At 39.7% G+C, this 24,327-nt stretch overlaps 1 protein-coding gene across 2 annotated transcripts in view; it reads left to right on the top strand.

The window, feature by feature from the left end:
• Positions 1-23,969, top strand: part of PRKCD (protein kinase C, delta) — a 24,797-nt gene extending 828 nt beyond the window's left edge. The window contains exons 2-17 of one of the 2 annotated variants that reach the window (XM_010008602.1): positions 2,668-2,867; positions 3,491-3,551; positions 11,179-11,335; positions 12,029-12,060; positions 12,730-12,815; positions 13,185-13,314; positions 13,918-14,018; positions 14,616-14,712; positions 16,141-16,274; positions 16,947-17,120; positions 17,650-17,741; positions 19,616-19,678; positions 21,234-21,372; positions 22,214-22,402; positions 22,656-22,784; positions 23,527-23,969. In XM_010008602.1, the coding sequence (XP_010006904.1) occupies positions 2,668-2,867; positions 3,491-3,551; positions 11,179-11,335; positions 12,029-12,060; positions 12,730-12,815; positions 13,185-13,314; positions 13,918-14,018; positions 14,616-14,712; positions 16,141-16,274; positions 16,947-17,120; positions 17,650-17,741; positions 19,616-19,678; positions 21,234-21,372; positions 22,214-22,402; positions 22,656-22,784; positions 23,527-23,685 (1,943 nt within the window). In that variant the 3' untranslated portion in view covers positions 23,686-23,969. The remainder of the gene's footprint in view (positions 1-2,667; positions 2,868-3,490; positions 3,552-11,178; positions 11,336-12,028; positions 12,061-12,729; positions 12,816-13,184; positions 13,315-13,917; positions 14,019-14,615; positions 14,713-16,140; positions 16,275-16,946; positions 17,121-17,649; positions 17,742-19,615; positions 19,679-21,233; positions 21,373-22,213; positions 22,403-22,655; positions 22,785-23,526) is intronic. The other variant, XM_010008603.1, reaches the window with a different exon arrangement.
• The last annotated feature ends 358 nt before the right edge of the window (positions 23,970-24,327 follow it).

The following is a 24,327-nucleotide window of genomic DNA, read 5'->3' on the forward strand; positions in this document are numbered from 1 at the left end:
TGGGCCAAAGATTTTTAATTTGTGACATTTAGCTTGAATATATTGCTGTAACCAAACAGGATTAGAGGGAATTGCTGTACTGGGCTAGACCACAGCCATCTAATCCTGCATTATAGCTCTAAGACTTCACAAAAAATCAAACAATGCACGAAAGGGTGAATTTTCCTCTTCCTCACAACATGCTTGGACTTTCTTTCCCCTTATCACAGAGATAAAAGCTGTATTGAGACTTTAAACACAAGGCTCAGTGCCCCTCCAGAAAATGTTGTCATCAGGCAAATGTGTTAAGCCCCACGAAGGCAGTTTACCAGCTGCCCAGATGTGTGGAGAGGTGGTAATGGTCTAAATAAATCCACTTTTGAAAAGTAAAATTGTCCCAACGTTTCTCCTCTTTGCTTGCATGTGTCTTTGAAGTACTGAAAGATGGGGGAGGACAGTGCAGTGAGCATTGGAGCAGTAGCCGGTTGGGGTAATCAGGAAAAGAAACTGATGCTCCTATTATCAGCTTGACAAGATCTGGATTAACTTTTGAGGGATTTGCATGCTGAAACATGATCTAGGAAAAGCCTATTATAGAGGAAGAAGAAAATAATTTGTCTAGTGATTAGGAATTAAGCAATTTGCAAACATCTAAGATGTTAGTGTTAGCAGAGAAACAAAGGAGGCCTGAATACAGGAGGGGCAAGAACAGTGTTCTTCTTAAAGGGTGTTCTTTGTTGATACTTATGTCTTCATTTGCAGTGTGGTCCATGACAACTCTTGATTAGTCCAATTTTTAATGACAAAAGCAGCATGGCCACTCTGGAAGCTGTTTGAAGTAATGCAGATAACCCCTTTCAGTTTTATCTAGGGTAAAACTGTAACTGATCAAAGCAGATATTAATTGGCACATGGGAATATGGAGAGTCCTGTGAACAGACTGAAATAGTTCTCTCCCCATCTAACAAAGAATGTTGCCGAATATTGTGTAATAGTTGGTACTACCATCTGCTGCTTCTGCAAACCCTGAATTATTGGCAAAGGTTCTGCAAATAGATACAATTTTTCAAATTCCCAAGGATGCCTCCTTAAACTTGCCTTTTTTGATGACAGGGGTCTGGCTTTAGCAACCCAGAAATGCCTTTATTGTCCATCCTGATAGTCTCTAAATTGTGGCTTGTTTGAGCTTTCCCTATGTATTTTCACCTTAATATTTCCAAATTCTTCAATAGTCAAGAATACCAAATACAAGGCTCCTGAAGTAGGTTTGCACTGCTGAAAACATGAGTTTTTCTTTCTGCAGAGTTCTCCAAATTCAATGTAAAAGCTTTTGACTGAGTAGAAAATGAACATTTCAGGTTTGCATGGGAAAGGAGGAGGTCCTCAGATGTCTGTTCCTGAGCATTTCAGAATGCCCTTTGGCAAGCAGGCTTAGGTCTGCTTGTCAAAACTGTAGTTTGTAATGCTGCTGTTGGCAGGTATTCCCTAATAAAGGAGTATGAGAACACTCTTTGCTACTCTTGTTTGGATAGCTCAGCACAATGGAGTGGAGTGTATCCTGCAAGTTATTAATGAATGACCACAAAGTTTGCCTTGAGCTTCCAGGCAGACTTTTTTTTTTTTTTTTTTAATAATAATAAGTATCTAATTCTTTCTTCATCAAAATGAGTGTGAAATCTAGTACTGATTTAAAGAGACAGACCACACTTTAGCTTCTTGGAGAAGGGTCCAACTATCTAATCTGCTTTGTTTATTGCCTTGCTATCATAAGAACAGATTACGTACTTTGGGGGAAAATGGATCATTCAGAGCTGGAGAGACACTTGGAAAGCATTTTTGTTACAGCAAATTATCTTAATAAATAGCAGAAATTGTGCAAAATATACAAAATTGTATTCAGTTTCCTGAGCAGAAATGGGGAATAGCTGCCTTGGCAGCAAATCCCAGAGAAAAACTAGGTAAGTGAGCCATCTAATAAGACTAGTGAAGCACTGTAAAACTCTTAAGGGAGGAGTCCGTGGAGATGCACGTATGAGAGGCTGGATAAATGTTACCCAAAACATTAAGATGTTTTCAATGTCCTTTCAGCCCTTTCCTTTTTCTATAACTATACAAGGTCTGCATGGTCTAAAGAGGACAGATAAGGCCTTGTGATATCCTTTAACATTTAGCAGTCATGACAGAGAGAAAGACTTATGAATAGAGGAGAAATGTTGGGGTAACTTGGAAGTAGATTAAGGAAATGCAGAGCTTTTAATCTCTCAGCCACTGGTTCCAATTTAAACTAGTTCAGTGTAAGATGTATCTTAATTTATCTCACAGCAGCAGGTATTCACTATGATCAGACAACATGTCACAGAGATAGAGAACAGAAAGCAGCCATGCAAATATTTCCTGTTAAGTTGTGACTCACTAAACCTTCTGAATTCCAGGATGGGATTTGTCCCTCCTGGTCTCTCTGGCTGCATGTTAACACCTTTACTTGCAAGTGCAAGCTCTGTTTGTCAGGGTCAGCTTTGCCTTCCAAGTCAGAAATGGTTGAACTGAATATTTAACTTTTGTGCCAACTACAGTACAGAGATTAAGCCTGCTTTTGTTTTCAGTACAATAATTGTATTTTGTTGAATTGAAGCACTAGAGCTACATTATTTGATTTAACAGTTTCTGTCCTTTTTTTGTGGCTTTCAGAGAGAGGAAAAACTCTAGTTCAGAAGAAACCTACCATGTACCCTGAGTGGAAATCCACTTTTGATGCCCACATTTACGAAGGACGGGTGATTCAGATTGTTCTCATGAAAGCAGCAGAGGAGCCATTATCTGAAGTGACTGTAGGTGTGTCAGTCCTGGCAGAGCGGTGCAAGAAAGGCAATGGCAAAGCAGAGTTCTGGGTAAGGAAGAAGATTAATTCCTTAAACTTGCTGGCCTGGTTAAGTTTCTTTCAAGCTGAATGGATGTCTATTCAACTATGAGTGTTCAATCCCTTCAGGATTTCTGAAGCAGGGCTTTAAAGACAATAATTTCAGCAGCATTTGTGAAGCAGGTGATGTAGATCCTAAGTTCAAGAAACTGACACTAAAATTCATGGCATTAGTGTTGGAAATGAGGGCATGTATCACATTGATTCCCTATTTTATACAGCCTAGCAGTTTCTGTAGCAAATAGCAGATGTTTAAATTGGATCTGATCATTGTAATTCATCCAGAGAAGAAGAAAGGTGAAGTTTATTCCAAAGCCTTTCCACTTGGAATTTCTAATTTTATTTATTTTTGCAATAAATTTTAGTTGGCTTGATGCTGCTATAATATGTATCCTTTAATCCCCATTTTTATTTGTTTTGTTTGTTTGATTTGTTGGGGTTTTTTAATCTTTTGTTACTTTGTGTTATCTTTTGCATCTTTTCTTGCCCCTGTGTCCCAAACAATCGTTTGTATGTGAAGTCAAGGGCCATGGCATCTTGCCGAGTGTCAAATCCTTTTGTAGCCTACTGAGTACAGTATCTTTCTTTCCATAGCTGGACCTACAGCCTCAAGGGAAGGTGCTGATGGCTGTGCAGTATTTTTTGGAAGATGCAGGTAATGTCAAGTATTTATTTCAGTTAGTTATTTAAACACATCTACAGTACTGAGTAGAATTTTCTGATTTTATTAATTTGCCTTGTAGGGGTTTTTTTGTTATGTGGAGCCATGGCTGCATTCGTTCATTTCTAAATGCCTTTGTGCCCTTATTGCTGTTGCATTCAGCCACTTTTGGGTCATTAATATGTCTGTCCTCGTGTTTTGATTTGATAGCAAAGATACTATCAGCTCCTTTTTGGGTGCAAAGAAGTTAAATCTCGTTCTAGTTTGTGTGGCTAAGGTCCTTTTTGTGGACTGGGGAGCTGGGTCAGAGTTTCCTGGGATGCAGATGTCATACTCACTAATCACAGAAACTGCTTGTAGCAATGAGTTAAGGGTTAAGTGTTAAAATGCAAATCTAGTCAATGTTCTGCCATATCAGTTTAAAAAGTGAACAACCTGAACGTGCCAGAAATCTACGCACACTATTTGGAGAAGAAACTAGGAGGTAAGAGAAAGTAGTCAATTATGAGAGGGGAAGCTTTGAGTACAGTAATAAAACCAGTATTTTGGCAGGAATTTGTGTATCTGTGGAATTACTTCCTAAAGGAAATGCTGTAAACCTCACAGCTTGCTTAGCTAGTGGTTAAATTTTCCCATACTAGAAGTTATGAAGCAACTATTTATTGGGAATTGAACTGGTCTACCATATTAGTCTAACAGTCTTACATGGTCTGATACTGTGTGTTTGTAAGTAATGAGTGGCAAGAGTAAGCATTAAGTTTTAAAGCATTGGTGGTTTCCCCGCCCCTCCTCACCAGTAGGTATACAGGGAACATATGCCTGCTCTCATAGAGCAAGTTAATTGTGAAGTTATCCTACTTTATTTTTTTTACCATATGTGTAATCTGTGTAGCAGTTACTAGAGAAGAAATAATGTGATATGCAGGAGGTGACATTTCAGAGTTGACATTTTTGTAATGGCAGAAAACCAGCCTATACACTCATTATTTTGGTCTCCTTGATAAAAACTCTTTAAAGCAGAATATTAAAAACCTACGTGCTTCTGAAGAGCCTGTCAGTCAGGGTGCTTCCCTGAAGATCAAAAGCTCTGTGTTTATGCTCCACTAATATTCTGGTTTGCATTTAAACTGTTGTGAGCAGAAAACAACTGTCTTGGAATTTGTCATATCTTTCCTGTGTAAGGCAGTTTCATGAGGCAGTGGTATGAGAATCCCTCTATTTAATGAGAAATACAGAATTCCATTTGTCCAGGAAACTTAAAAGTTTCTCAACCAAAATTGTACAAAACCAACTTCAGAATTCTCAGTTGTGTATTTGATGAGGCTGAAGAATATCTCCTCTCCTGCACACAGAGATGAGGAACAGCAGAGGTGGCATAAGTGAAAACCTTCTGTAATTTGCTGTTAGTGGGAAGGTAATAGACCTGTGTGCTCTCACTATGAAAATAATTGTACTTAGTTATTGATAAAAATAATTTAAATGTAGATAGAATGTGGTTACAATGATTTCCATTGCATTTCTTAGGGATTGCAGATGGTAGGGGATGAAGCCTAAATACCAACAGATCATAAAGTCATGCAATAATACTCTAATTGGCAAGTTGAGATATGCATGTTAATGTTCTTGTTAGACCTTCTACTTGTTCCGAAACTAGCATTTCAGTTGTTCCCTAGTTTGTTTGAAGGTTTTGCTGCCATTAGTAGCTCTGAGTTACAGGTGCTACCTTTTGTTTGAAAAACTCCAAGCACTTTGCAGAAGTCCATTTGCATTTTGGAAATTCTTTCTTTGGCTTGTTTTATGAACAAAAGCTGTTGGGTTTTAACCTTTCCTTCTAAGTAGCCAGCATTCTGCCATCCTTAGAGAAAGCTGCTTTTCTCTGCTTTGATGGTTGGCAGCAGTACTGAGAAGTAAGATCTATTAATAGAGAAAAAAAAATAATCATAGAATAAACTGGTATTAGATTTTGCTTCATGGTAGGCTACACAGAGACATTCCTATGTATATTCTTTTTTGCAGAGGAGGGCCTGGGCAGTTAATTTAGTGCTATATATGAAAAGTCTTCACAGTCTCAGAGGATTTTTTTTCTTTCTAGACCCTGTAAAATGGGGATCGCAGAGCCCTGGCTTAGAGCTGTCAAAGAACTTTTTCAGTTTTCTGCCTTGTGATTTGAAAATGAGCTTGTGCTGGAAATGGAAAGTTTTTCTTCCAATGTGTGTGCAACATGAGAACAGGGTGTTGACCTCCATTTTCAGAATATTGTTTTCTTTCTGCCCCTCCTTCTCTGGTAGTATTGAAACCAGGTTATAAATGTGTAAAGCAGCTTTAGTTTTAATATGTAGGAGTTGCAATATGTTTCATGCTTTGCTTGATCTATGTTTATTCAAATGTACTTAATGATCTTATCAAGTAAGAAAACCCAGGATCACAGAGGTGGATTGCTCTAGTGCTGAGTGTCTTGGGAAGTGTTAGCTGCCTTGGAGGCTTTGGAATGATGTTTGGGTCTTGGGTTTAAATTCTGAATTGCTGTTACACTGGCTTCAGCTTCCTGCAAACTGGGTTAGTGAATTCTTTCCTTAAAATGCTGTTTGATGTATCAGAAGGTGAGTGATTTGCGTGTGGACTTCTGATATCTCAAATTATCTGATTTCTGGGAGAAGAACACAAACCAGAAAGCTGCATATATTTTAAATTATATTTAATTTTATAAACATATATTTTGAATATGTTTTTCTCTCTGTGTGTTGAGAAAGCATGAGATTTTGAAGATTTCCAAAGCATCTGTGAAAAATAATAGGGTAAATAATAATTTGGTATAAGTCTGCATATAGTATGGGTCTAAATTAAGATTTGAAGCAAGTTTCTCTGTGTTGGGGAAGGATTGTTATGTTATTAGTAAATAATACTGATGGGGGCTGAAAAGCCATAACTGGACATTGTAACGGTAAATGAACAATTTGGTATGATTTCATCACCTGAGAAAATTCTCTTTCTAGAAAGATGTGGTAGCTATTCAGTGGCATCTGCTTTAATCTGCATCTAAAAGTATGAATTATGGACTTAATAAAAAAAAGTTCTGGCTAATTTTCTTCAAGAAAGTAAAACATTTTCAGATGTAGTAATTTTTTAAACACAAAGTTACCCCTGTGTCTGGTTGGGAAGGTCACTAACGTGTTGCGTAGAGCAGAGAAAATTGGATGTAGTTTATATCTTTACAAGAAATTTTGCTTAGATGGTGTATTTTTTCAAGGCTGGTTTTACTGTGCTTTTGTCATTTAAAATACAATATGTATTGTAATCTAAAAAAGAAAAAAGAGGACTTCATTCATTTATTTAGAGGAGGAGGTAAGATGTCCTGTGAGTGTCCCAGTCTCTATGTAGAAGAGAACATAACATGCTAGTAGTTTCTCTCACCGTAGAAATGCATACACTATTGCATGTAGTATGTAGATATCTTTTCATTAAAATTCTACTAAGAGTTTGCAACACCAGTTCTGACTTGTAGTGTACCTGTTTAGGGCTGAGGTAGGCAATTTGAGATTGTTTGGCAGCTCTGAGAGCAAATACTCTTGACTTGTACAATAGCAAATGGCTGATACTGAAATACCAGCAGCATAAAATCCACAATTACTGAGGATGGAGTAGATGGTTAAAAAAGAAAAAGAGTGAGAAAGAGAGAAATACATACCAATAATAATAGCCTGCCTGTAAATGAAGTATTGTGCTAATGACAAAGTCCAAATTATTTAGCATAGCAAGTTCATGTCACAGAAATGTAGACCTGTATTTCTGTAAATGTTCATGGGTAGGTTCCTTTGCTTTTGATAATCTGTAAAGAAGAATTCCCCAAGACCAAGTTAAAGAGCAGATTTCCTCTGAGGCAGCTCATACCAAGAGGCTCCTTTGTGAGGAACAAGCTTTCCTTTTTAAAGATTACTCTGTGAGATTAATATTTTTCTTGACCTGAAGGCACACTTCACAAAGCCAAGTGCAAGGCAGAAGAGCAGCAGAAGGGGATACTGAACAGAAATGTTAGTACATTTTGTAATTTATTGTAATGTTTCAGGCAAACCTCAACTTGGGCAGCCAGTTAGCTCAGAAAATGTTTTGCCTGTCCCTTTTTGAAGTCCTGGTTCTCAGTTTCTGACAGTAGCACTGTTAATCTTTCTTCTGTTCACAATCAGAAACATGAAATGCACAAGTTAAATGAAAAATGAACTCTGAAGATGGTAAATATTTTTTTCTGTGGTTTCATTTTAAAATTCTAGTGGGGTTATTCTGGAGGTTGTTTTCTTTTTTCCTTGAACTTTTGAGGTTTGATTGAGACAATTCGACATCTCACCTTGAGGGTTATTAAGTTCAGCAGAGGCCTAGCAATATTGTTTTAGCAAATGTTTTCCAGACTGTGGGTGGCATGTTATGTTAGTGGCAGTAAGAACTCTGAAATATTCAGCAGGAATGGTGCTGCAGTTAAGTAGTGTTACACACTGCTATGTTTAGAGCACTTCTGGAGAAGTGCACTGTCAAGTCACAGATGTGCTTAATGATTTCTTAATAGATATACAGCAGGGAGGAGTTCTGGCTGCTTTTGTCAGATCAGCTGCAAGTTTTAAGAGAGGACCTTGCAATACATGAGCAATGATAAATATTAACCACAGTTCTCAATAGAGGAAATAGATTATGTTTAATGGTGTGTGCTGGGTCCAAAACAATTAATTTCAGGTCCAGGCTGCAGGGGTCACTTGGACTCTAGTTGCTGATTCAGCTCTGCTGTACATGACTGTTTCTGACCCTTTGCCAGTCCAGGACAAGTTTTTCATCAGTGGAAATCCTGGCTTGCTTGGAGAGGGAAGCAAAGGCTTTCCCTTTGTGTTTCTCCCCCCTGCTTGCCCTTACCCTGCATCCCTGCAGTCGTTTGGGAATTTCCCTCCTTGCAATTGTCAATTCTCTCTGCAGCTTTGCAGTAAAGCCTCTGTTCCCCAGTTGAGTCCATGGTTGGCTGAATTTTGTAAACCTTTTGGAGGAATACACATTAAAGACAACTTGCTAAACACACCTGCAGCAAATTGAAATGAAGTGCTCTCAGTTCAGAGCCACCTCAGTTCCAGATGCATTTGACTTACAGCTGCTGTCCAAACCTCTCTGCTTCTTCTGAAGCATGCAAAAATGTTTTGAGCTATACTTTGATATATTGGTTGGTTTTGGCAGAGGTGCTTAGTAAGGCAGCTGGTTGTGAAGACTGTGTTCTTACATGCAGATTTTGAAGTTTTGCTGTGCTCAAGGTTTCTTCACAATTAAAAGTCTGTGTAAGGAAAGTGGGTTTTTTTAATTTTATTTTTTTTTCTTTGTACGAACTAAAGTGGCTAGTTTATTGATTGGCCCTCTCAAGAAACAGAGGCCAGTCTCACATATTTTTATTAGGTTCAGTGTCAGTGTTCCAGACACGGAGGCAACACCCCAGTTTCCTATACCCTGATCAGGTTTTGTCATGCAGTGTCACCAATGCTACAATGCACTTCCAGCAGTGCTGCAAGTATTTCAGCATGAGGAAAGGCTGTGTCCTGTTCACCTGGTACGTCCTATTAGTTCCTTACTAAGCACTTGGTCTGCTTGTGTTATAGACTGTAGGAGAGAGGCTTTTGTCCCTTAATCTGCTCCATCACAGGTTATCTCCTCAGAATACATGCTATGAAGCATCATACCTTTCTCTGCTTTGTTGCTGCTACTGATTAAATCACCCATATGAAGACATCCTTTTCATGCAGCAAACAATATGAGATAACACTGACTCCCAACAGCATTTGCCTTGCACACACATTTCAGTGTGTGGTTTCCCTGAATCACTGAGGAACAGTCAGTGGGTGAGGTCTGTGTGTTTGCTTGGCAGGATTAAACAAAGAGATAGCTCTGTTTGCAGGCTTCCAGCTGAAGTGCAGCAGCTGATGGGAGTTTTTGTTGGGTGAACTCAGTAGCCTGTTTGAACAGCAGAAATTAATCCTATTCTGGAGAGGAAGAGGTAGCTCAGTGGTATATGTAGTGCCAGGGTGCCATGGTGCATGTTGTGAGGGGAGGAAGGGTGGGTTTTTCTCTGAACCAGATGGCCAGTTTCTCAGAAAAGTGCATTAATACCTAGTGGCAAAACCCTGGGATCTTTTTTGATCTTTCTTTTTACTAATATGCTCAATCTTTCCTTAATCTCTGAGCTGACATTGTTCTTCCTTTTCTAAGACAGTACGTGCTGCTGCCGTCTGGCTGCTGTTGGCAGTGACTGATAAATGAGTTTGGGACACTCAAAATGGAATCAAATGAGAGATTGTATTCCAGGGTCAGCTGTCTTTTGGAAAAGCAGTGGTGGCAGCCAGCTAATAAAATGACAGAATGTCCACATTGGGACCCACTGGCCAGAGTTGATCAGCTTCCCATTGCTGATTCAAGGCTTTACATTTTCCTGCTGGATGGGATTGTCCCTCACCAGCTCCTCTCTATAGACAAGAAACATGTCCTAGGGTTCTCTTTTGGAACCCCTCCATGGGGTTACCTCTGTTGCAAACTCCTCCTGTTATTTTCAAAATGTGTAAGTAAGAAGATACAGCCTGAGTTGTGGCTGAAATATTGAGACACAAAATACTAATTTTTGTAAGAGAAACTCAGAAGTTTCCTTGGAAATGAGAGGAAATAATTATAACCTGTAATAAAGGACTCACATAAGCCAGGTGGAAGCAGAGCCTGAGAATTTTTTTGTTGCTTTATTTCTTGGCTAATACTATATGAAATCACTATGGATCTAGTTTTTAGATGCTGCAATATGTACATAGTATGTACTGTTATTGGTATAGCATTATGGAGTAATATACACTGTAACTTCATGGGGGGCGGGAGCAGAGAGGAACGAGACTGGAACGTGTTGACAGACATCCAGAGTTGTTTTGAGGTAGCATAATGGAAATGACTAATTGAAAATCTCATTTGTCCTCACTCCTTAATGATGCTGGAGGCTGGAAGAAAGCCATCTTACAGTAGTTTGTCTGGTGGTGACTCAGGGAGTCCTGCAGCCCTTCACCTGCAATCCTGCTGTAGTCCTGCTTCAGGAGGACACGTGGAGCAGCAGCAGGAAAAGACTTCTGAAGGAGAAGACTGTCCTGTTTCCAATAAAATATTTACTTCTCTTGTACATGAATCACAGAATCATGGAATCATAGAACATGTGGGGTTGGAAGGGACCTTTAAAGGTCATCTAGTCCAGCCCCCCTGAAGTGCACAGAGACCTTTTTGGCTCATAATGTATAGGCGCTTCTGTTTTTTTTCAAGAAAACCCTGTGATTTTAATTTCTCTAGCAAGACTGTGCTCCGTTCCTGCTTCTTCCTCTCAGCTCGTTTGCTGAAGGCTTCTTCTGAATGAGCAGGAGATGGAAGTTCTCGCAAACAAGGACCTGGAGACACCTTGGGAAGCACTGCGTACATCTCCCACCCTTGTTGGACTGAAAGTCTGCAGAATGCAGGTGTAAAATAAACAGCAACACGAGTCTGAAACAGAAAAACAAATGGAATGTTTTTGGAGAAGAAAATATTAATCTTTGTAATACATTAAAAGTATTAAAACTGTGTCTTGTTGTCTCTCCCTTAGATTGCAAACAGTCAATGCGGGAAGACGAGGGGACAGTGACTATCAACAGGAGAGGAGCTATCAAGCAAGCCAAAATCCACTACATCAAAAATCATGAATTTATTGCTACTTTCTTTGGACAACCAACATTTTGCTCTGTCTGCAAAGACTTTGTATGGTAAGAAGGAAAGGCTAAGCTCTCCCCATCTGCAGAGTAACTAATTGCACAATTCCCTTCAGGTATATATAGACAAAACATGACATGTACATTCATGTATTTGAAAATGTAAATAATATCTTTACTAAGAGTATTGTTATACCGAAGAATTATAGTTTTCTCTTTCATATTGGAAAAATAGAACTTGAACATTTTTGCCACTGAAATAATTGGTGAAAATTCTTCAGCATCAAGTGAGATCTGGCCTGTGATGAACAGCAGCTCTTTCAGAAAAGGGAGATGGGTGGATCTGAGAAAATAATGCTCAGACTTCAGGATGCAAAGTGGCTGATAGCAGAGTAAAGGCCCATCAAGGGCAAGAAGCTAGAGCTCATGCACAGTAAAGCCATTTTCATAGCAAGTCAGATCAGGATTTCCCATGTGATCGAAACCTTGTTTTTCCTGGGTTTCCCTCCTAATTTGCTGGTCTATCAAAACATGCTGCCTTATCTTCTGAACTTTGCCTTCCTAAGAGAAGATTCTGAATAGCAGAAGTCAGATTAGTTTTTAATTGGAAAAAAAATATTTTCACAGGCAAAGGACTGATAGATTGACATGGTAAAAATAAATTTAAAAAACAACAATCAACCAACGACCTTTCATTCCAGCATATATATACTTTAATGATTTTCTTCTTTATAATTTGTTTTTCAGGGGACTCAACAAGCAGGGATACAAATGTAGGCGTAAGTTAATTTTACTTTTTTCTTCTACTACTTTCCATGTTAGCCTGTATATTTAATAGTTATTGTTGAAAAACTGTTTGACAATGTGCATGGCACAGTGCATCATAGCTATAGGTAGCAGTAGATAGTAAAAATCAGTTTTGCATAATAACCTAGGGCTGTCTAATTATGATCCCTACTTGAGTTTTTAGCATAAAGATTTAGACTTAACTAGTCTTCATTTAAGTGTTTAAGGCACCTGGAAAGTTGCACTTATTTCTGAGAGCAGTTTTTATGAAACCTTTTCTAAATTAATTACAATTATTTTGGGGTTTTACAGCTGAATTGAAAAGCACTTTTGACTTAGCATAGATCTCTGTGCGTGACTCCAAATAGTAGGGGTAGGTATTAAAGGGTCAAACTCAAAAGCACAGTATTGTCCTCCTGTTATCAACTGCTGATGACATTTCCTAATGGTGACAGATTTAGTTTAGAAATAGAGGTCATGGAAAAAGAAAATGCTTCCCCAAGATGCTTCAAAAAGTCCACTTTGATAGAAAAAAGAGGTTTTGGTGTATATGGGATGCTGGAAAGGAGTGTTTGTCACATTATGCTGTGAAATCTGAACACCTCATCCCATGTATTTATTATCTGAAGGAATTCTTTTTTTTTCTTATGCATGTCTTGAAGAATGCAATGCTGCTATTCATAAGAAATGTATTGATAAAATCATTGGGAGGTGTACTGGTACTGCAGCCAACAGCAGGGACACAATGGTAAGAGCTGGAACAGTATATTTAGAATGTAATTGTGTAATTTAACACTCCTGAACTAACAAAATCTTGTATAGAAACAGCCAAGCCCATTTGGGAGGTGCTTGGCTATACAAGCCAAGTTCATGTCTCCTCTTTAACATTGTATGTAAATATGTAGTGGATGAAGCTTTAAAGCAAGAAAAATTGTTAAAAGCCCTGCAAGGGGGTGGGTGGTATTTGATGGGCAGATTCTTTCCATGCTAGACGAGGGATATTAAGACTGAGGTATTCGAGATAAAATTGTTGTAGCTTTGTAATATCCAAGCTGTTTTCTGTAAGAAGCTGGTCCTGTTTTGGGTAGAGAACCCTGACCCCTCTCCATGTCCTCAGTTTCAGAAGGAACGTTTCAACATTGACATGCCTCATCGCTTCAAAGTTTACAACTACATGAGCCCCACCTTCTGTGACCACTGCGGCAGCCTCCTCTGGGGGCTGGTCAAACAAGGACTTAAATGTGAAGGTACAAAGGAGTGAGGGCAGCTGGGACCTCTCCATGCTGTGCCAGCGTAGTCTCTGCCCCCACCAGGGAGCAGCTCTTGCTGCACACTGTGCATCTGTGTGTGTTGCACAGAGCAGGACTCATCCATGTGGGGCTGAAAAAGCTTTTGTACTAGAGAGAGACAAATAGGTACTTGGCTCCTCTGAAAGCTCAGCCAAGATGGGCTTCTAAGGCACTGAGAAAACATGCTGCAGAGGTGTGATCTGGATCATAATCAAAATTACTGCTGTGGGAATAGCTGAAATTGGGTGATTCTGACTGAAGGAAGAGCCTTGAAGTGTAGTCAGAGTGTTTACTGTAAATACCAGGTTTGTAATTCTCCCAGAAAAAGGCAGTGTGGTCTTCATTGTAAGTCTTTGAGAGGGAAGTAATGACAATTGAGGCTTTTACCTTTTGAACAACTTTCGGAGCCTTCAGTGAGTTACAGATTAATATTGCAATTTTATTAATGATAGATCCGTGTCCAATCTGGTCTTATAATAAGGTTCTTAACAGCCCTTTTTTCTTGTAATGTCAGACAGTATTTTCCTGAAGCTTGTATAACCATCCCTATGTTTCTTACAGAATGTGGGATGAATGTGCATCATAAGTGCCAGAAGAAGGTGGCAAACTTATGTGGAATAAACCAGAAGTTGCTAGCTGAAGCTTTAAATCAAGTTAGCCAGGTATGCTTTGTTGCTGTTTGACAGGTAATTGGTTGTTTGCAGAGTGGTTTTGGGTTTTTACTTTGACTGCATCACTTTTATGGGGAACTGAGTTTGGTATGGAGGAAATGCAAAGTTTTCTCTTTTTTTCATTTGGCCTGTAAAGAGACTTAACAAAGATGCCAATAGCATAAAGTTGAAATTTGAAATTTCAGAAAAAAATCTTAACAAGGAATTTTCTAGAAGGTGTGTGGTTTCCTGAAATCTGGCTTTGTTCTTCTGTGGTGCTAATATATCCAAGGCAACATTTTCCCCACAGTTTAAATTCTTTCCACTGTGGGTTCATATGTTTAATAATTTTGCAATGAACAAAACACCACAGCCTGTTCAGGAATTTCAATGATGTATTTTCTTGCAGTGAAGGATGTAAAGCAATTGGCTGGTCTGAACCTGTGAAGAATGTGACTAAATAGTCTAGGAACCAGACTTCTTGAGAAAAGATATGTACTAGGAATTAATAATTAAAAACATCAAAAGCTTATCCTGCCATCATGTTACATTTAACAATTTCCAAAGTAATAGTGCAAATATAATTTCAAATGTTCCCCTTCTCCACAGAAATCTACACGAAGGTCTGATTCTGGATCTGTAGAAAGTGTTGGTATTTATCAAGATTTTGATAAGAAACCCAGAGCTCCAGGAGGAGATACAACAGGTGAGAAAAAATGCAATGTTTTAATTTAGCCATTTATCTACCAGACTACACAAACTAACAATTCAAATAGTTATTAATTCTTGTCTTATGTTAGACAATTATTTTTAGTAAACGCGGTTAAAGAACATGCATGTGTTCCTTTTTACCTTCTCCCAACCACTTACATAACCTTTGACAAAAAACACTTAATTTTCTGTCCATGAGCAAACCCACATTTCTACAAAAAATGCTTTGCTCCCTGCAGGAGGGAGGGAAGAGTGTTGCCTGCTTTACTCCCTGGAACTGATGGTGCCTTGCTAACCAGACACACACATGCAACACTCTTCTCTCCCTCCTGTAACTGAACTGTCACACATCATTAATTTTCTTGATTTGTTCACAAACCATTAGAAAACAATGAGAAGTGCTATCTAGTTTATGATGCAAGTAGCCAAAATGCTGCTTGAGATTAAACAGCTGAAATTGTTTTAGTAGTAGCTTGAATCCTATCTGTAGAGGTCCAGAGTAAGGCTTTGTGTATGGTTTTACCATTGCTAAAGAGTTCTGCCATTTATAAGCCTTATTTTCCTAACTGCTAACCTATGATAATTTATGCAAAATTAAATACAACAGTCAAAGGAACTTTTTACCAGGCTCAGTGAGAGATAATGGGTGGTTTGGAGTGGCACAAGATTTTATATGTTCACCCGTGCATTGAATTACTTCTGTTGAAATGCCCATTAAGAAAATTATTTTGATATTACTTAACATGCTTGTTCTGGTTTGCCAGAACAGACAAAACAACTCTTGCAAAGGTGAGTTTGTTTAATAAAAAGCCAGGGTGCAGCCACTGTGATTGCTCCCTGGGTTATGACAGATGCTGGGCAGCTTATGAGGGGTACGTGGTATCATCTCATGATTATCTTCAGTGTCTTGTTGGTTACCCAGCAGATCTATGTAGCAGAGGTAAAAAAAAAAAAAAAAAGAGTACAGTTATTAATTGTAGGATATAATCAGGATTAACCTAGATCATCATGCTTCTTAGCCAGCATTGGGCATAAACTGGATCTTTTTATGTCCTCTCTGCTTAGGCTGAGGGACGAGCCTGTTCTGCTAACAGAAGAGAAATAATTTATGAGCAGTCCTTGTAAAGTATCTTTTTCTCCAAATTATTCTGTGTAATTGTAGTCATAAGGGAAAATTAGGGCTTTTGATTTTTATAATTCAATCCCAAATAATCATAGATTGAATTCAACTCCAAAGCTACCAAGCATGTTCTAGTAATTTAAACTTTGTTATAAACTACAGGAATTGACCCTTATGTTTACATTTGCTGGTATTCCAGCAGCAGATGCACTGAAATAACATGTCAGTGCTTCATTCTTAGCAGGGGCTCAGAGTCCTGCAGTATTTCTGCTTCTGTTGAACTTTAAACTCCGTTTCAATTAGCAGATTGCAGTGAGTACGATAAGCTCTGGGAGGGAAGCACAGCCAAGACAGCCTCGCGAATTGCAAGCAGGAGAAAATTCAACATAGACAGCTTTGTCTTCCATAAAGTTCTAGGGAAAGGAAGTTTTGGAAAGGTATGTATCAAACTTCTAGAGCTTAAGGTGATTCCATTGCTTGATCTCTGCAATGTGAGGGGCTATTTTCATTAATTTCTCGTTCATTTCATTTATGGTTAATTTAACGGTTACATTTGGGCAGATGATCTTTTAGCAGCATTGAATAAAGCCATCTTTGTCAAAGAGTCTGGATGAATGATGATGCCTGAATCTTGTCTAACTCAAAAGTGATCCATAATGCACAACAGTTTTTCAGTTACTTAGTACTGAGGCAGAGGAAGTGCCCTTGATGCACGGTGGTGCAAGGGGATGTTTTATGTTTGTACACCGTGTCGCACTCCAGTGCGCTGGTGGGGAAATGTGGGAGAGCAGAAGAGATGGTGTCTGCTGTGGCCTCTGCAACTGCAGCTCTAATGAAGGGACAGGCTTTGCACATCTTCTCTTCATACACTGACAAGACATTGACAGAAAAACTGCCCTGGAAGCTGCTGTGCCTGTGTTACGTGGTCCTTAAGCCCTGCCTCATCATCTCTAAGCCCAGCAACTTCACCTTCCCAAATGTCTTTCCCATTTAAATGTTTCTTTAATTGTCATGGCACCTGCTATGAACACCTTGAACTTTCCTTTACTAACACCATCAATAACAGTCTTCCCTACACATGCTGTAACCTCATCTTTTGTTTTTTGTAGGTTCTGCTTGCTGAGCTGAAAGGGAAGAATGAATTCTTTGCTATAAAAGCTCTGAAAAAAGATGTGGTGCTAATTGATGACGATGTGGAATGTACCATGGTGGAAAAGCGGGTCCTTGCACTTGCATGGGAAAACCCATTTCTCACACATCTTTACTGCACATTTCAGACAAAGGTAAGAAAAAAAGCCCAATGGCAACAGCAACTCAACATGTTTAGCCTTTCATTGAATGCTGTTGCCAGCAGTCAAGTGAAAGTAGATGATGCAAGAACTAAATTCCCTTTTCCTGAGCCCTGTGCCATAGTCCACAGGCCTTGTGGAAAGTAAATGTGATCCCCAGATATGTTGATGAGAACTGAATGAGATCACAGAAGCATCTGTGCACTCTGCAGTAAGAAGCAGTTGATTTAAATCCTTCATCTGACTGTCACAGGTGGAAGCCAATTAAGTCTATTTAAATGTGTATTTTTATTAAGTCTAGAACTCCACACAACACAAGATCAGCTACTTAGCTTTACAATACAAGACCTGGTTACTCAAGTCTGGAGGAGCTTCATACACTCTTAGAGGTGCATGAAATAGAGATACTTGAGGAGGGGAAGAGAGTGGCTGCTTGGTCCCCAGTAGCCACATCACTGCTTCATTTGTGGTTCATTGCATCAGTCATTTTTCCATTCTCTTCTTGGCTTTTTTTTGCAAACAGGATCATCTGTTCTTTGTCATGGAGTTCCTGAACGGGGGAGATCTGATGTTCCACATACAAGACAAGGGGCGTTTTGATCTCTACAGAGCAACGTAAGTCCACACCCCTCATCCCTATCTCCAGGAATTATTTTAAGTCTCTGTGGTTTAGTGCTTCTAATTCTGCACCACTTACCAGCCCTCAAGGTTCAGTGGCTGATGACTGAAAAGGCCTTTATAGGCACTGGTCTTCCCTGCACATGCTGTAACCTCATCTTTTGTTTTTTGTAGGTTCTGCTTGCTGAGCTGAAAGGGAAGAATGAATTCTTTGCTATAAAAGCTCTGAAAAAAGATGTGGTGCTAATTGATGACGATGTGGAATGTACCATGGTGGAAAAGCGGGTCCTTGCACTTGCATGGGAAAACCCATTTCTCACACATCTTTACTGCACATTTCAGACAAAGGTAAGAAAAAAAGCCCAATGGCAACAGCAACTCAACATGTTTAGCCTTTCATTGAATGCTGTTGCCAGCAGTCAAGTGAAAGTAGATGATGCAAGAACTAAATTCCCTTTTCCTGAGCCCTGTGCCATAGTCCACAGGCCTTGTGGAAAGTAAATGTGATCCCCAGATATGTTGATGAGAACTGAATGAGATCACAGAAGCATCTGTGCACTCTGCAGTAAGAAGCAGTTGATTTAAATCCTTCATCTGACTGTCACAGGTGGAAGCCAATTAAGTCTATTTAAATGTGTATTTTTATTAAGTCTAGAACTCCACACAACACAAGATCAGCTACTTAGCTTTACAATACAAGACCTGGTTACTCAAGTCTGGAGGAGCTTCATACACTCTTAGAGGTGCATGAAATAGAGATACTTGAGGAGGGGAAGAGAGTGGCTGCTTGGTCCCCAGTAGCCACATCACTGCTTCATTTGTGGTTCATTGCATCAGTCATTTTTCCATTCTCTTCTTGGCTTTTTTTTGCAAACAGGATCATCTGTTCTTTGTCATGGAGTTCCTGAACGGGGGAGATCTGATGTTCCACATACAAGACAAGGGGCGTTTTGATCTCTACAGAGCAACGTAAGTCCACACCCCTCATCCCTATCTCCAGGAATTATTTTAAGTCTCTGTGGTTTAGTGCTTCTAATTCTGCACCACTTACCAGCCCTCAAGGTTCAGTGGCTGATGACTGAAAAGGCCTTTATAGGCACTGGTTTAATACAACGAAGCAGCTCACTTAATGATGTGAGGAGTTGGGATTTGTTCATTTACATAGCAGTAAATGGGTAGCAGCCAGCACTACAGGTCAGGGCAAGCTCCCTTCCCACTGCCCCCAGCAAAAATCTGGACAAAGCCCCTCCAGCTTACCTGCATTCCAGCAAACATTCTGTGCACCTGGCAACCTCTCCTAGCATCCTCTGTAAATAAAAGTTTTTAATACACTCTGGGGGCAAGGGGAAGCACTGTTTTAGCATTTACCTTTGTATCCTCTGGATTATCTTCTCCTTTTTTGAGGAGAATGCCCCTGAAGTGATGCTACTTCTCAGTCTGTCTGCTGCAGCTGGGGAGATGCTGGGGAGAGAGGTGAGCTCCATTTCTAATTAACTTATCCACTAGTGCCCAACCCTCCAAAAGCAATTCTGCCAGGATGGAGCTCCCAGCAGCTGACTTTCAAAAGGCACATGCGTATCAGTAAAAACATACAAAGAGAAGCAAAGGGGCAGTGTTCCTTAATGGAAGTGGAATGAAGTGTTAAGGCAAGTTGCTGTCATGTCTCCTCTACTGTTTGGCGTTAGATACTATGAGTGTATAACTTGCACATTACAGCATCCAGCTATAGAAACACAGGTATATTGGTATTTAAAGAAGTGTACAGTACTTCTCATTCCATGAAGAGATGCTGACAGCAGCCTGCAGGGCCAGCTGCATTGACTTTGTTTTAACTAAGCAAGACAGAGTAAAAGATGTTTTGATCTTTTCAGGTTTTATGGAGCTGAAATTTTATGTGGGCTACAGTTTCTTCACAGCAAAGGCATTATTTATAGGTGAGTACCAGCCAGCTCCAGTGTGAGGCCTGTGTAGTGTCTTGGCACTTCATGCCTCTTCGAGTTACTGACTGATGTAGCAAGTAAAGGTTGTCTGTCAGAGCTCTGATGTCATTCCAAGGGCATTAAACATGCTCCAGATGTATCTATATCTGTGTCTTTTCCTTGGCAACCAGAATGATGGAATGTTATTCATGTTACACAAAAGTGGTTTTGTTTCAGTGATTTTTAAATGCTGCCTTCAAAGCATGAGCCTATTTACTTTGGAGGCAAGGGAGAGAAGGCAAGGGTTATCAAGTCCTACCAGCCTCCTGAAAACCTCTGAGGAAAGGAGCAAACCCCAGGACATGTTGTCATCAGCACAAAATCTTTCCATATCCCACATTTTCTAGCACGTTTTTAGACTTGCTTTTAAATTTCCCTGTATTAAATTAGAATGTTGATGAAGGGAGATTTCAGAGCATGAAGTCTTTTCAGAGAAATGGTACCATTTGCCAACAAGACACCAGCAAAACCACAGGTACTTTTTTTTCCCTGTCTCACACAGGGTGTTTACCAGTATAAACACAGCCCAACTTGGAGCAGTTTTAGGTAGGCATTGCAAGTGCACATCCACACAAGAGACTTAAAAACTTGTAGCTAGGTAAGTGCAGTGCCCCAAGTAAGTTGCCATGTGTTTTCCTCATCTCAAATACATCCAATTTACTCAGGTGGACAGCAGCTGATGTCCAAAGATGGAAGGATTTATCTTGTGGTGCATTAGATCAGGGACTCTTGGTTGGAGCTGCAGCTCCCTGTATGTAGCCGATACTGCAACCCGAGGTCACCAAGGAGAAAAGACTGCTCTGTTCTCCTGTGAAATTATCTGCTCTATTCAAGTCTGGTTTGGTAAGCAGAAGGGTTGTTCAGTTTCTCTTCAGCCTGCCCTCCATGGTATGTGCTTTTGCAGCCAGATGGACACAAAAAAAGCATCACAGTCAAAGGGAGGGATTGTAGCTTTTGGAAACTGCTGTTAAAAAGCTCTTACTTGATTTAATAGTGTTATTCTGAAAAAGAGATTAATAGGACACTTCAGAGACTGTGGCCACAACACACGAACCCACTCGTGCTGTAACTAGGAACAAGTAGCAGGTAGTCCTGACAGTTAGGCAGGCTTTGAACATTCCTGTTCCTGCCAAATGCCCTAAGAATCCAACAATCCTTCCTCTGAGCAAGGGAGTTGGTGCAGAGCTGCCATGTCAGCTGATGGGGTGTTAATTCACACCTCCTTCCAGGAGCAACAGCAGCGCTGGGTGTGCTTTTGGAGCTGAAAGCAAAGGGTGAGGATTTTAAGGTCACACACTACATATACACCTCAGCCTCTTCTTTACTCTGTCAAAACATTTCTCACTTTCTCCTACCATTTTGTACATATTGTGTTGATGGATGATGAAGCCTCTTTGTATGATGTAGAGCAGGTGTTTTATCAGTGAAGAAATTGCATGTATCTGAATACAAAAATGACTCAATTGTCCTTAAAACATGACCACTTTTTTTCTAAACATGCTTTTTGCAGAGACCTAAAACTGGACAATGTGATGCTTGATAAAGAAGGCCACATTAAAATAGCTGATTTTGGAATGTGCAAAGAGAATGTTGTTGGTGAGAACAAGGCAAGCACTTTCTGCGGGACCCCAGACTACATTGCTCCTGAGGTCAGTGTGGAACTGCCCCAAACTGCTGGGATGGACTTGAGACACAGACCTTAGAAAGGCATTAATTAATGTGATTGATCATCCCTTTGTAGACCAATAGTTAAAAAATGTTACAAGTCTAACTAGCACAGAAAAAACACATTAAATCGGAGTTATCTATAGTAGGTACCTGAGAGTTGTACATATTCTGGAGCTGCAAGTTTAAAACCCCCATGTTTTTGAAAAGTTAAAAATGTTTGGATTTTGAACAGCTGTTTTTCCCTTCTACCTTTGCAGCCAGCATGCACAGGGGGCTCCTGACAAATGGGCATGTGTGTGCTGCAGCTGGGGAGCAGGCTTGTGCCCATGCAAACAGCCAAAATGCAAAGCAAAAGCAGCATCTGAGGAGAATCTCACTAACTGAAATTCACTGTGTTCATAGCTGGTTTTTTTATCTGATTTTCAAACTAGTCCAAATAATGTAGTTAGCTGTTAAAGCTATAAATTATGTCAAAGTGTGTCTGGTAGTCATTTACTTTTCATGGCTACTTGCTTCTCCCCTCATCTTGTAAATAAATTAGAGAGGATGTTTTCCAAGTATATGGTTATTTAAAATTAATGGAGAAAATTTCTGAATGAGAGTAAAGATCTGTCCACTAAGTTGGCCATGTTTCCACCAACAGCAGCCAAGGATAAAACTACCAACGTGCATCAGTCTCAACTATTTGTCAAATAGCTGGATTCCCCCTTTTCTTTTTAAATATCTTGGTTATTAAAGGCTCTCTCTTAAAATCTCTGTTCTCTCTTTTTGCTGTGTATTGCTGCCTTTTACTAATTACTTGTACTTCTTCTGTGGAACAAGATCCTGCAAGGTTTGAGGTACACGTTCTCTGTGGACTGGTGGTCCTTTGGGGTCCTGCTGTATGAGATGCTAATTGGACAATCCCCTTTCCATGGGGATGATGAAGATGAGTTGTTTGAGTCAATCCGAGTGGACACCCCTCACTATCCACGCTGGATTACCAAGGAATCAAAAGATATATTAGAAAAGGTAGGACTGATGCTGAATGGGTAGGTCACGGGGCTGTATTTGTCAAGGGAGAAACAAATCAAGGCTTGTAAAAGGAGCTGTTTACCAGTAAGCTAATTATTTTTTACAAATGGAACCCCAGGTCAGCTTAATTATTAATGGTCAGTTTACTGTTAGCAACTTAAATTCTTTTAGCAGTAATACCTGTTGTCCTTCCAGTGGCACATACCTTTTCAGCAGGTGTAAGGCTTCACCAGGTTATCTTCTCTTGCAGCTGTTTGAAAGGGATCCAACAAGACGACTTGGGGTCACTGGGAATATCAGAGACCATCCTTTCTTCAAAACCATCAACTGGACAGCGCTAGAGAAGAGGGAGGTGGAGCCTCCATTCAGGCCGAAAGTGGTACGTGGGTTACTCTTAGTTCTGTAGCAGCACTGCAGATGTCAGCCCAGGGGTGAGGGGCAATTCCTCTAACTTGCTCAAACCATCCAATTAAATATTTTATAAGTGACATAGATATGTTCCCATTGTTCTTGGGTGTTTCAGCTATAAAAAAGGTGAACCACAGTGCTCTTGACTGCCTTGCAAGCTTCCTATTTAGACTGTCTACCTGTAATCTCTCTCAAGGAGCTCCTTTACCAATATGATCTTCAGGAAAATCAGCTAATATTTCTGACAGCCATTCTTCATAAACATGGAGCTCCTGGAGAGAGTTCAGAGAAGGGCCACAAAGATGATCCAAGGGCTGGAGCAGCTCTGCTCTGGAGACAGGCTGAGGGAGTTAAGGTTGTTCAGCCTGGAGAAAAGAAGGCTCTGTGGAGACCTTAAGAGCATCTTCCAATGCCTGAAGGGGCTACCGGAAAGCTGGGGAGGGACTTTTTACAACAGCATGGAGTGATGGGAATCCAGCTGATTCTTCTCCAGCATGACCTGGTGCTATTTGTTTTCACCTCGCAACAAGCAACTGCCCAGTTACCATCTGACAGCATTGCTAAAATAGGCAAAAAGGAGATTTTTTTTCTCAAAAGCAGGAGGGAGGAGGGAGCTTCAGAAATAACTTCCTGATCTTTTGTATTTAAGCCATTGGTTTTGAAAGAAATGACAACGTTTGACTGAAACCATCTTCCCTCTCTGTTTAACACAGAAATCAGCAAGCGACTACAACAACTTTGACAGAGAATTTCTGAGTGAGAAGCCAAAATTGTCTTACAGTGACAAAAACCTGATTGAGTCCATGGATCAGTCTGCATTTGATGGATTTTCTTTTATTAACCCTAAATTTGAACAGATCTTAGAGAAATGAGTCTCTGAACTTACTCGGACTTTGAAGCAGGATTAAACTTCATCAACTGAAAGCTCCCAAGTGTTGTGCATTCCAAGGATGTTGTCCATACTTCAGAGTAACACAGTAGTGTGATTAATCATGTCCAGCTGCTGATTTATTGGCAATGTTCTTTTATGCATGGTTGGGTTTAAGGTATGTGAATCATGTGCATTATTTTCTCTATTTGGGAAAATGTAAATTCTGTTTGGTACTTGAATGCAGGTATGTTATATATATATATATATATGCTGTATATTTTGCTCGAGGAGACATTGTTTGATGTCTTTTTAAAATGTGTTTGAGCCCTTGGTTCTTTTATTTGTCTTTGATTAAAGTTACATTAAACTTTCACTCGTGGCTTTGGATTTTTTCTTTCCAGAATATACAATTAAACTAGTTATTTTTGAACAAGGAAGAAAAACTAATGTAATTACTGCAAAGCTCTGACCAAAACTGTCCTTGCATTCAGCACATAAAATACATAATTAAGCAAGGCCCTGAAAAGCTTTCTAGATCTTGTAATGCTTTTGGAAATTATTTTCAATTTTTTTTCAACCATTGAACAGGCTGAAAAAAACCAACAAAACCAAACCTGTTCTCTCTTAGGAACACTCTGTGTCT

The sequence above is a fragment of the Chaetura pelagica genome, unplaced genomic scaffold (genome assembly GCF_000747805.2).
Source record: "Chaetura pelagica isolate M959 unplaced genomic scaffold, ChaPel_1.0 scaffold652, whole genome shotgun sequence".
In the NCBI taxonomy this organism is placed as follows: Eukaryota; Metazoa; Chordata; class Aves; order Apodiformes; family Apodidae; genus Chaetura; species Chaetura pelagica.